Genomic DNA, 12,938 nt, shown 5'->3' with positions numbered 1-12,938 from the left:
CAAGTTCAGATCTCTATCATGGGCTGTGAGCCAAAATTTCCCCAGACTAGTCAAGAATCCATCTGGGACTCTAGATCAGAATTATTTGAAATCCACAGAGACCCAAGAGAAGGTCTTGGTCTAATGTGATCCCAGTCTTTACAGCTCAGAAGCATTCCCCAAACTCCCATAATTTTCCTAAAGCCAGGGGGGTAAAGATTTGGAAGCTTAAAAGAAACTTAAATGAACAATAAAAGAAAAGGCAGCTAGCTGGGAGTTCCCAGCAATTCCTGTCAAGATTGAGTCATTCTTTTCCCTTGCTTCTACATAACAAAAGTTCTTCACATATCACATCTTAACTATCTTTTAATCAGCATATCTTAATAGCACCCAATTTTTAGCTCCTAAATTAAAAAAAATTTTTTTAAGATCTAGAATAGTGCTGTGAATATAATATTAGTTAAATATCTGATCTCTTGTCAAAGAAAGACATATTCATTCCATACTGGTCTTTTTGTTACGACTGTCAGATACTTATGAAAAAAAAAAGATTAAAAGTCTTAAATGATTGCATTGGGGTTTAAACAGTCTCTGCTGAACATACACAAAAACTGGACTTATGACTTTACTTACTTTTAGTAACAACTCCTTCCAATCGAATGATATTGGGGTGGTCAAACTGTCCCATAATGCTTGCTTCTCCTAGGAAGTCTCTCCTCTGTTTTTCTGTGTAGCCCACTTTCAGGGTCTTGATGGCCACTGAAATCTCTTTTTTTGAAGGAAGTTTTAAGCGACCACTGCATACCTCTCCAAACTCACCTGTTAGAATGCAGAAGAACAAAGCAACAATGAAAGGTAAGGAATTACATAATAAAAAATATCAGGAGAGAGCTACTGTTTCCTTTAAAAAATTCCATTCAAAACATTTACACCTTTGACCTACAAGGTGTACACTGCAGGCTTCCAAATTATTCTGGAAGATGGTAATCGGATATTCTCTAAGGGACCCCAGGACATCCACACCCTATTGGAAAATAGACCTCGTGAGAAACCGCATATATTTTGAACACCACACTGTGAAAAATGCAATAAGAAAGAACAAGAGGAAAGTTGAAAGATAAGTCTACTAGACTTTTCAGTCCTTGCGTAGCTACCATTTACAAAGGGTAACCAACAGATGAGCAAAGATATTACAGGCTGAGCATTAGATTAAATCTCAGATGATTCCAACTATTTTTACTAAGAGGGCCATTTTATTTGTACATTTGGACTCTGAAAATGAGAATGGAAGTATCTGTTACCAATTAATTTTATTGGAGTATTGGTATTTTGTATTATTGACATAATAGTTGTAAAGCTTTTTGGGCTTCTGGACAGAGAACAATAACATGAAAGTATCAAATAAAAGATAGCACATCTTATCTACAGAATCACTCTAGACATATTTTCTTAGATTCAATGTCTTCAATAAAAAAATGTCTTAAATGTACAACTAATCCAGAATTTGTTGAATGTAGAGTATTGGTAACTTTTAAACAGTCTAACCCAATTGATGTAAAATTGCCTAGAATTAGTTTCGGCACTATCTTCATATATACTGTTATTGAGAAGATTTACCTGTAACTATTTCATTAGAATTTTGAGCTTCCTGAGAGCAGAGACCATTTACAGACTTTATCTATCTCCACTGCCACCATAGTGATTGTCACAAAGTCAGGCAATCCATAAAATATTTCTGATTCATAGAAGAAATCCTAATATTGTATGGATTATTATATCCATATTGTACAACATTTAAAAATGGGTTTTGATATCAAATGAGGGATTTTTCTGAAAAGAATTAATTACATGATCAATTTTAGGCTCTCTCTGGAATGGAATAACATTTTTGGTTCAATCTTCTCATTGTGAGTCTTTTACACAGCTCCATGCCCCATGGGCCAGCCAGGCAGAAGGTGGCAGGAAGTGAGACACATCTCAATTTCTTATCCAGTAAGTGGTTGGGCCCACAAAAGCAGCAGGCTGTCCTGTTGTTCCACCAGCTGCATCCCTACAGATGACTTGCACCTCTTCAGGAAGCTTCACATTCCCCCCAGACTTGAACCTACTCAGAAATCCAGTTTGGTCATTGTTTTCAAAACAAGAACTAAAGCTATAACTTGTTGAAGTCACTTAAGGTCCCAAAGCAGTTATTCATACATCTATTTAATAGATAAATTGGTGAATAAATATAAAAGTGCCTTTTAAAGTGTCAAATTTTGTATTAATGTAAGAAGAGGTGGTTGTGATGATGATGGTAATAGAAATAATGTCACATTGGACAAATGTGGCCCTCAGGGAGATTAAGAGGAAGGGTCTGAATTTCAAGTGGACCAATTAGAGTTGTCCTCCTTGGAATATCTGGACATATATAACTACTTTCAAAATTCAGAAAATGGTGTTTCAGTAGCGCTAATTTTTAAATATCCCAAAATTTAGAAATGTGATTATTTCATCTGATACATACTAGAAATGGTCACCAATATGCTATACTAGACATAGAAATATTAAGTAGTAATTCAATTCTCTTCATTAAAAACTTAGAACTATGTTGGAAAAATTAACAAAGACTAGGCAATGCTCAGTTGTCCACCTGGTCAAGTTTCACATGGTCTTATTCAATTGACTTTGCACCTATAAGAAAGAAAATTTAGATCCTGTCACTTCTAAGTAAAGCACAGCTATAAGAAGATTATTTGGAAAGACAGAGCTTGAATTTTTTAATTCAATAAGTGCAGCAGTTTCTTTTTGCCCTTTGAAAGAAAGTATGTTTTATGAGAGTGGGTATACTATATTCTGTCTTAAGGTGCACAATGCAAAATTATTCAAAATAAAATTTCTTAATTTCATTTAAAAGAGGAAAGGTACCTGTGTTGAAGTAGGATGACCATCTGCACTAGCTTCAAAGCCCATTTTTCCTTCTACTGTTTTAATAAGAGATTCATAGTAAAGATACATACTGAATGATGCTGGTGTATGAACGAAGCACCATACATGAATTACCTCACAAAAATATTAGAGGAAGACACTGTTGTAATCATTAATGTCTAGCATGGACTTTGAAGTTGGAAAGTACAAGATTCAAATTTTGGTTTCCTAATTAATGCAACCTAATTATGTTCCATGGACCACTTGAATATTCAACTTTTGTGTCCTCATCTGGTGAAATGGAGATAATAATACCTAGTAAAGGCTATTAAGTTAAATACCATGAGTGCCTAGAATAGGCACAGAATAGGAGTTAAGTAAATATTTTCTACCTTCAGGAATTTAATCTTTGAAATAATTGTTGCGTTGAGGAATAAAACTAGGAATTGTAGTCATTATGAATTTCCCACCAACAAAAATTTACTACTTTACTTTTAGAAAGTGAACTCATGGCTCAATTTAATTTTTGTCATTTGCAATATGGAGGTAATTATTATGGTTGTTCAATGTATAAATGAGAGTTTCTGTTATGCTTATTTCTTTCTATAAAATCTATGACAGAAAATTAGAGAATTAACCCACACATATAGTTTTTCTGCATATTAAATTGAGAGTGAAAGTTCAGTCACTGACTGAAAGATTCAGCTTTTAACAATGGCAGATAGTCACTATCAATTTAGTATATTATTAATTTTTTATGAATAACATTACTTCTAAAAATTCAAAAGGATATAGGAAGTGGATAAGTGTAGAGATGAAAGAGGCCATGGGTGGATTGTTACATGCAGGTTCCTTATACAATTATACAATTTCATCTATTTTTGTTGATATTTAAATTTTTATGAAACAAAATGTTAAAAAATCTGACAGATTTCAAAATCTTGATTTAATATTCTATTTTAGTATTGACAATCCCTTTAAAGGTCAATCAATACAGACTAGAATTGAGTGTGTATATCATACTGAAATCTTCCAGGAAAAGCATAACCAACCTTGAAGATATATCTTATCTGCAAATAAAATAGGCACAGTTTAATTTTATTGCTTTTCTTGTTGCAAATGGGAATATTGGCTGCAAAATCCTGAAAATGGGGCATATATCTAACTTCTTACAAATATGTTTGAAGAAAGAAAGGAAAAAAGAGGATCTGTCCTAATTTTTAATGAATATCTGGAATTTATAAGTGACTCAGAATAAGTAACCCTTCTCTTGATTTCATTTAGATATTTTTAATCAGTGTTCTGTGTTCTATATATCTGGATGGTAATAACATGTTTGTCAGTAACATCTGTATATCGAAACTTTTACTAATGAGGAGGACCCCAAATTTCAAAGTGCCAATGTGTCTGTCTGGCCTTCTGGAACTTTGGCCAAGCATATGAGGGTTTTTCCTCATCAGATTTGCCAACTGAGCATACAGTCTTTTTGCTGTGTGTGCTACTGCAGCTTCCGTGCTGGGGAACAGTGCACTCTTGTGGGGCAACATTAAAACCAGCAGGAAAAAACCCCCTGTGCCGTGAATGGGCTCACAACACAGAACCATACAAATAAAAGAGAATAATCAATATTTGTTTTAACTGCATTAACCTACATGTCCAGTGAATGTGTATATTTTTACATTTTAGATTGTGAAAAAAGTAGAGCTACTCTCGTTTCCTTTATGAATGGCTAGTTTCATATTTTAGTACCACCTACACATGTCTTAGGTGGATAAAACATTAAGAAAATTAGAAGATTAAATAAATTACCATTTTATTTAGATATTATGAATTACTCAGATTGTCTTGCTTGACTAGTAAATACTGCTTGAGTTCTAAGTACTGCTTTGGTGTATATAAAAGGAAACAAAGTTGTATGCACATTTGTGTAAAGGGCTATCAGTTATAAATATAGTACTTGCAAAAAAGGTAATTTGATAAGCATAATTCAATGAGTGAATTTCTGTCATTCTATTTCCCACATCAGTATAATTAGTTTGTGTTTGTTTTTAGAAAGATATTGAAGAATGAGAAGATGATGTAAAACTATTGTATTGTTCACTTGCATTTTGAGTAATAGTTTTATTTAAATGCACACTGCATGCTCTATGAATGTCCATATGTTTATGTGTAAATGTATAAAATTCTATTATTTTATATCTATTTTTTTGGAAATATGCCACTGTTATTAATAATCACTCCATATATGTTTGGTAATTAATTTATGATTGAGTAAATTAATGATTAGAAGAAAGAGATGTGCCATATGAAAACAAGATTCAACACAAATACATTAAGACTATATAAAGTTGCAGGCAACTTTTAAAATGGAGCACTTCACATTATTAAACCATACTCTCAAAAGAGTTGTGATGAAATTTGGGTAAAATGCATCATCCATGATTTTATTTTGTGTTACCTATTTGTTTGATTCCAAAAAGGATTCTAAAATAACTTTTTTTTACAGAATCAAAATTTTCACTTAGTGGGCTTGTTTAAAGTAAAACACACTTTTATCCTGTTATCCCTATTTATCCAAATAGGCTTTGTGACACATGATCAGCCAAACCACTGGAAGACTGAGCTGTTGCGGCTGCTGCCTCTGAAATTCAATAAATAAAAAGCTGGCCATGGTCTGTGAGTCTGGCACCTTTGAAATCATTACATTCCATTTGATATTTTCATTTATTTATTGCCTGTCTTTGATCATGAAATCAGAAAATGTCCATTTTGTAGCAATATACTTAGGCCTGAGAACCTATTTATAGTTGTAAACTTGTAATTAATATACTAGGTTAGCATTGGGTTATATGGTGGTTACCTGCTCCAACAACTTTGTCAATGGATATGTTGGTGGCATCCAATTCCTTAGCAAACTCATGTACTGCTTGGGTTGGATCTTCATATGTGTGTGGGTCAACATAAGTCCTGAGACCGGGAAGTTTCACTGTTGAAGGGAAGAAAGAAAGGCATTATTGCAGCTAGATTTATGAAACCTTTACTGAGCAAATGTTATAACATCATTGGTTAAAAAACATCCCCATTACACAAAGTGCACCAACCGTTAGTTTATTGTGAGCTGTCACATAAATTGGCAGACAGAGAGGTTGGACTAAGTGTTGAACAATTTAATAAGAGAAGTTCCCCATAATAAAACATAAAGAGGAACCACAATGAGCTTCTCTGAAAAAATGCTAGAAGGAAAATGGACATTCAAGGAGGGGGATCTTAAGGAGAAGCTGGTTCAGAATTGAGTAGTACAGTAATTACTACAAGCAGCACTAATGAGTGAGCACCATCATGCCATTGCACTTTTATGATTCTACACAGGGCAGTAATCAAGTATCTGTCACAACGTCCCATTTGACAATAAGTCAAAGTTTGTGAAATACTTTCATAAGGTAGGACAGCTGCTGCAATTATAGATAAATTAAGTAAAGCACATGAAATGGCACATCTTCTATCTGATATGTCTGCTTTTACTAACATTCTCAATCAAAGCCCCCCACTGCAATTATAAATCTACTTGAAGCTGTAGTGTATGTGTATATAAGATAGCATCAATTAGCTGAAATCTTATTGTATAGCTTTTCAATATAATTAAAGGCAATATAAGTATTCTCTGTAAGTCTCATAATGGTGCTAATAAGCTAAATTCTGAGCATAAATTATATTTATAGCTTATTAAATATAAACTTCCTTGATAATATATTTATTTGTTTAATTATTCTGAAGGTGAAAAATTTTCATGATGTTCTATAATTAAAATAGCATAGACAAAAGATACAGGAGAATCATTTTTATTTCATTTAATATTGAGATTTTTATCATTTGGAAAGATAACTCATATTAGAAACAATTTGGAATATTCAATAAACTAACTTTCTTCAAAAGAAAACTAAATTTCTAAGAGGGGACCCTAAGATCTATTTAAGTACACAAACAGGACCTAACATTGAAGGAAATTATAACTTAACTCTAATGCTATATGTACTCATATCATTATTACTATTAGTTATTATTAGAATTATGTTAATCTATTTAATTAAATCCTAATTAAGCCCAATAACATATCACAATGATTAAATAATGATATCATTAAGCAATTTAATTATTATTAATTATCATCATTGGAAATTATTATTGATTTTGTATTTACTCTTGGTAACATAAAAAATACTGGTACATTGTGTTATTAGGGGAAATGGATGCTTAATGGTGATTTTTTTGTCATTTATCACACTACATTATTGAAGGATTTTTAAATTTTTAAATAACAAAATCAGACATTTCCTTTTCCAATGTCACTTTTCAATGGAAGACTCTTATTGGCAATACTGCAACTGAACATTCAGTGATGATCAATGATTGCTTTGGGCCAGTTTGTAGTTTGTATGAAACGGGTGTAGAGACTGTTCTGGAGAGCCTTTCGGCCAACAAGTCCGGGATTTGAGTTCGGACAAGAAATGACGAATTTATTGACCTATAAGACAAAGCCATGGTTATACCACAGAATAATTTATGTTCCTGGGAGGCTTCCATGGAAGTTTTCAGTAAAGAAATACAGGCATAAGAATAAATGGTGTTTGGGAGGGATGGTAGGTACAAATACTTTCCTCAGCTCCTTATTCAGATGATTCTGAGGCAGCAGAGCAGGAATGGGAGGGTGAGGGAGCAAGCGGAGAAGGAACACTGACGCTGCTCTTCTGCCTGTCGCTGCCTCTCCACTGCGAGGCAGCAGCCACTGTCTATCCCGTGGGGAGTGTAGACAATCTGAGAAGACGCCGGCGTCTAGGGAGTCAACACCCACACAAACGCGGAAACAGCAAGCCCTTCGCCCTTGCTTTGGGCAAACTGTGAGTGGAGTCGCTTTTGAAGTTAGAACTCTACTTTCAAGGTTTTTCTGTTTTGAACAAGTCAGCAAAAGAATCAGAGAAAAGAAAGCTCTCTAAAATTTGCTAGTTCTGTGCTTCACCCGAGTGCCTGTTAGGCAGTTAGTGCCCAATAAATGATAGAGGTTATTGCCATTTTTGGTATTTTCCTGTTAAGAATTCTAGTCACAATCATTAATTTCATTGAGGTGTCCTGGAGACAGAATTTGGGCTCAGAAATGTCCCTTTCTTCTGAGCTCACAGATGAGGGCAGGCTTCTGCCATTATCATAAATATCACTGCTTCCTATGAAAAGCAGATAGCAAAGTCCTCCTTAGTCCAGTGATCTACTATAATTTATTATTACAATAAACTATTTCTAACTTTATCAGTACTAAAACGCTTTATTTACCCTTAAAACAAGAGAACAGGTTAAGGAAAGCTATCTTACTTTTCTTGCTTGTGTGTAAGAAAACAGTAAAAACCATAGACTTACTAAAAGATGTTAAGAAATAAAGTCAATCTTTGTGTTGAGTCAATTTGGTTACATGTTAATGAAAATGCACAGCAGATGAAGGATAAGATATGTGATTATCCAGTTTTGATTTATATCTAGTAATACTAAGGTAAGAAAATAGTAAAGTAATAAAATCTGTTACTCCTTTTCAAGAAAAAAAAAATGACACTTTTAAAAATAAGGTAAAAATGAAATTTTTTCTTGTAAACAATTACACATATTTACCTTGCCGAAATTAAATCATTTTGGGATTTATTGGCATCAGAATTAACAGAGAAGATTATAAAATGAGTTGTCAGAAGCAATGTCCCAAGCATTTTAAATAAGAACTGGATTTAAACAGCCTTGAAAGTGTGCATTACAGTTAAGCTTTTATACCTGTTAACCTTAGAGAGTATATGTGTTACTAAGTACTCTGAAAAATAAATAGTCATTCCCAAATAAAAATCAATACAAGTAAATAATCACAGCAAATAAATAAAATCAAGTAAATCATTATCCTATCCACGTGACATGTGGGGAAACAATACAAATATAAACATACACACACATACATCCCCAAGAAAAATGGCCTGTTCACTGTGGGAGCTTTGGCTGGTGATTTTTAACTGCTGACCCCAGAGGTTCCAGGAATCAGGTGAGTCAGGATGCAAGGCACATAATCCCTTCACACCAATAATTAAGGGCAACATACAGAGTGACTGGGCTGTGTCAAGAAAACCAGATAATAAACACATGCACATGTGTTAAGCTGCACTACTTTACAGCTCGTTCTGTGCAAACACAATAATTTACATTTCCATTTTACCAGCATGAGTTGCCCTAAGGATAGCAAAAAAAAGAAAAGGCCCAGCCAGAGAGGGCAAGAGGACAGGATCTTAGGAGGTGAAACACATTTCTTTCCTTTTGAAGAAATATTATAGGATTTGTAACAAGGCTGGAGGGAATAGTTCATAGCTAGAGCTTTTTAAAGTAATACTAAATAAATGGTCTGAAATAAACCAGCTGTAGCATTAAGACGTAGAAAGTTTATGACATGAATATAAGTTACTTTATACCCTTGCAGCTAGGATAAAATATATTTCCTTTTTTGTCTATCATAAGGATATTATGCATTTGAAGAAAATTAAGTTTCAACAAATGCCACCATAAAAACGAACAGCTAAAACATATTGGAGTGATAGAGGAACCTGCTTACAGCGGGCATGCAGAAATTTATGAATGCTCCAAATTCACGAGATTTATAATTCCCATATAAAGAACCAAATCAGTATGGTCTTCTTCTAAAGTCAGTATTTCCATGTATTGTCCAACTCAAATTTTAAGAGCAACTTAATCCACAGGAATGTTAACTGCTCTAATTTATGCCTGGCAACTATGAATCAGTGTTTAGTAGGACCATAAAAAAAGTTGGACAAGTATCTTGTAATTTGTTCATGCACTCTTTTAAGACTTTGGAGTTGGTAGCCTCACTAATGATGAGATGTTGATATTGAGAAGGTAGTACTTTGGCTGTTTTGTGAATTATTCTGTAATGACTGCAATGAGATGGACACAGCAAATGATGATCTCTGACCCTGGGTTCATCCCACATCAGTTAACATTTTTGGAAGACATTCTTTTTTTTTCCAAGTTACTGCATGCCTCCTGAATGTTACCAACAGGTAATCAAGTTTTTACTTGACTTACAACTAATGCTATAATTTTTAGATGCAAAACCAATGACTGATACAAAAAAATCACACTGAATTGAAAATAATAGAAGGTAATAGTGAAATCCAGAGAAATAATGCTTAGAAGACTTCATTAGCTATAAGAGCATATAAGCATGAGTATAGTCTGTGCTAATTTCCATGAAAACATGCTCTTCCTTTTAAGGTCAGTGATTAGTAATTGCCACATACACTGAACCATAATTTGGAAAAGCAGAAAAGCCAGGATGATTTGTTTTACCAGAAGAAAAAAGTGAGTCTTTTTATTAGACATAAACACTTTGTTTCCTAAAGAATATTTCTTTTAGAAAATATTAAAAAGAGGCTGAGTTGGTTGATATTAAAACATGGGGGGGAAAATGCTGGCTTTCCTACCAGTTGGATATCAGGTAACTCCAAAATAAACAGTTTATTCTAAAAGCTTTCTCCTGGTTGGTTGACAAAATGGAGTAAGGCATTTCACATAAACAGAAGTTGTTTATATTTACTTGGCAGTTAGGAAAGGGAAAAGGTTCCTATTTAGATTTAGCAAAGGACTAGTAATAAGGGAACAGAAGATATGCTTTGCCTTTCAGCTATGCAGAACGACTTAAGTACATACTCCCTGTAACATGCATTATTTGAATATAAGCCACAGCTACCCTCACTGTAGCGTAAGGATGATGAAATGTGGTCATGTAAAAATTAGTTAATGCAGAGCCATGAATTTCCTTCCTTGCTTAAAATCAATTTAATTTGCTTGATTTTTCCATAAAACTACTTTTGAATTCTATTTATTAGAGAAAAGTTATCCAGTTATAAGTCAATAGCTGCTAAAACTAAAATGGTAAAAGCTAAAGCACCAAAAACAGTTTAGAAACTTACAATGTCCATTCCCAAAATGAAGTCTTTTTTCATCTGCACCATGTTTTGACTTGTTATAGCCACAGAACCTAGAGGAAAATCAAGGGAAGAGGACACAGAAAGAAAATACACTTAAAACAATTACCTAGGCTTAGAATGTGCAAAGCACAAAAAGTAAAGCATTTTTCTCCAACAATTAAATGCTTTAGTGAAAGTTTAATGACTTCATATTTTCTAAATCCTCTATAGAAAGCCTCTTTCTCTGGGGACTTTGGAAAGCTGCCTAATGAGGAGATATGTAGAGCTGCTTCCCCACTGTGCAGACCCCTTCAGTTCAGTTTTTATAATGGCCTTAGAAAGTGTTTATAGTATTTTTTTAACAACTGCTGTTAGAATGAATGAAGGGGACCAGTCTCCATTGTCAGCGATGAGTGCTGTGCAGTGTTACCAGTGTTCTGGGTGAGAAAGAGTCACGGAAATCTGGGATGTATTTGAAGAGTGAGGGGATAATTGGACAAAAGAAAGCAAAAACTAGGAGTGAGGTCAAAGAGAGAAGACGTGCTGTGTGTTGGAGAGTGGGGTGGGAATTTTAATGGCCAAAAGAAAATCGAAACTAAAGATGGGGAAACAAAAGAAAGGGTGGAAAAAAAGAGCTAGAATCCACGTGGAGACATTCTTACTTGTTAAAATGGCTATATTGACCACCCTTTTCAGATTTCAGTAGCAACAGAGGAGAACAAGCAAAGTAATAATGAAAGTAAGACATAAAACGGGCCGCGGCCTCACCTCCCAATCAAAACGTAGGTGACGACTGTGAGGAGAATAATTGCTACTGCCGCTGAAATGGCGATCATTACCACCTGGCTGTTTTCACCGGAGATGGAGAAAGCTGCGAGGTCGGAGAGAAAAAAACGAAAAGACCAGGCATTAACAGACTGTAAATACCATCTACTTGGAAAAGCTGATAGATTGAGGCATATTTATTCTGATTTTACCTGAAATATGGCTTACTGTCTACTACGAGGTAAAATTCTTCAGTTAGTGTAAAAAAAAAATAGACGTTTTCTATAATTTTGTTTGAAATACCTAAGTAATAAGATTAAATACTTTGTTTCAATAGCATCAGTCAAATACTACTTGAATGTCTATTGTGTGAAATAAGCTGGGCTGGTCTTCTCTATTCTCTTGGACAAGAAATCCATTGGATGAACCAGAAGTTATCAGAAGGAACAGAGAAAACAGGACAGATTTCCTAGAATAAAATTATAAAAGCTTTCTAGTTAAGCTTGCTTGGCCCCCCAGTGTCTTTATTTATTTAAAAGGTTTTATAACACCTATCCTATGGACCTTAACACATACCACTGACAAACTGTCCCTACCTTGTAAATGGCCCATCACTCACTCACTCACCCAGACAAAGGGGCAAAAATGGCCCATAGCCAAATCCGGCCTGCTATCAGTTTCTGTATGGCTCAGGAGCTTGGAATGATTTTATTTGTTTTAAGAAGTGGAAGGAAAAAGGCTTTGTGACATATAAAAATCATATAAAATTCAATTTTGGTGTTCATAATGAAAATTGTATTGGAACACAGCCACATTCATTCATGTACTGTAATTTGGGTGTGTCCATGCTTCAATAGCCCCGTTGAGCAGGGGCAATAGTGGTTGTGTGTATACAAAGCCTAAAATATTGATTATCAAGCTCCTTACTAGCTCTTGACCTAGACCAGTGCTCCTCTAACATAAATGTTCATGCAAACCCCATGGGGATCTTTGGGAAAAGGCAGTTTCTGATTCAGTCAGTCTGGAGTGGAACTGAGACTGCATTTCGTATGAGCTCCAGTGCTCCTGCTGGCTGAAGAGTGCATCAGGAGTAGCAAGGATGTGGACCATAAATACGAAGTTGCCTCATCCTCTCCCTCTCCTGATCATTTTACATCCAATTAATCACCAAATTCTTTTAACTATCTTAGTTTATGTCTGCATTTCTCTTCTGCATTACAATCAGAAATTCCTACTTGGTCTCCATTTGTACATCTTTCCTACTGTTCACACAGTCACCAGAGTGTT

The 12,938-nt window shown here is 34.5% G+C and overlaps 1 protein-coding gene and 1 long non-coding RNA gene across 6 annotated transcripts in view; one reads left to right on the top strand and one right to left on the bottom strand.

Annotated features, from left to right (window-relative positions):
* Positions 1 to 5,573, top strand: part of LOC130683674 (uncharacterized) — a 208,986-nt gene extending 203,413 nt beyond the window's left edge. The window contains exon 3 of the long non-coding RNA XR_008997567.1: positions 5,469 to 5,573. This is a non-coding gene — a long non-coding RNA (uncharacterized LOC130683674). The remainder of the gene's footprint in view (positions 1 to 5,468) is intronic.
* EPHA3 (EPH receptor A3) overlaps positions 1 to 12,938 on the bottom strand; it is a 376,254-nt gene that overhangs the window by 49,635 nt on the left and 313,681 nt on the right. For all 5 annotated transcript variants that reach the window (XM_057501930.1, XM_036898999.2, XM_036899008.2 and 2 more), the window contains 4 exons: positions 11,655 to 11,757; positions 10,890 to 10,957; positions 5,747 to 5,872; positions 613 to 798 (listed from right to left, as the gene is read on the bottom strand). In XM_057501930.1, coding sequence (XP_057357913.1) covers positions 613 to 798; positions 5,747 to 5,872; positions 10,890 to 10,957; positions 11,655 to 11,757 — 483 coding nt within the window. The remainder of the gene's footprint in view (positions 1 to 612; positions 799 to 5,746; positions 5,873 to 10,889; positions 10,958 to 11,654; positions 11,758 to 12,938) is intronic.

This window comes from Manis pentadactyla, chromosome 1 (genome assembly GCF_030020395.1).
Source record: "Manis pentadactyla isolate mManPen7 chromosome 1, mManPen7.hap1, whole genome shotgun sequence".
In the NCBI taxonomy this organism is placed as follows: Eukaryota; Metazoa; Chordata; class Mammalia; order Pholidota; family Manidae; genus Manis; species Manis pentadactyla.
Note: the sequence above shows the minus strand (reverse complement) of the source record. Positions and strands in the feature narration are given on the sequence as shown.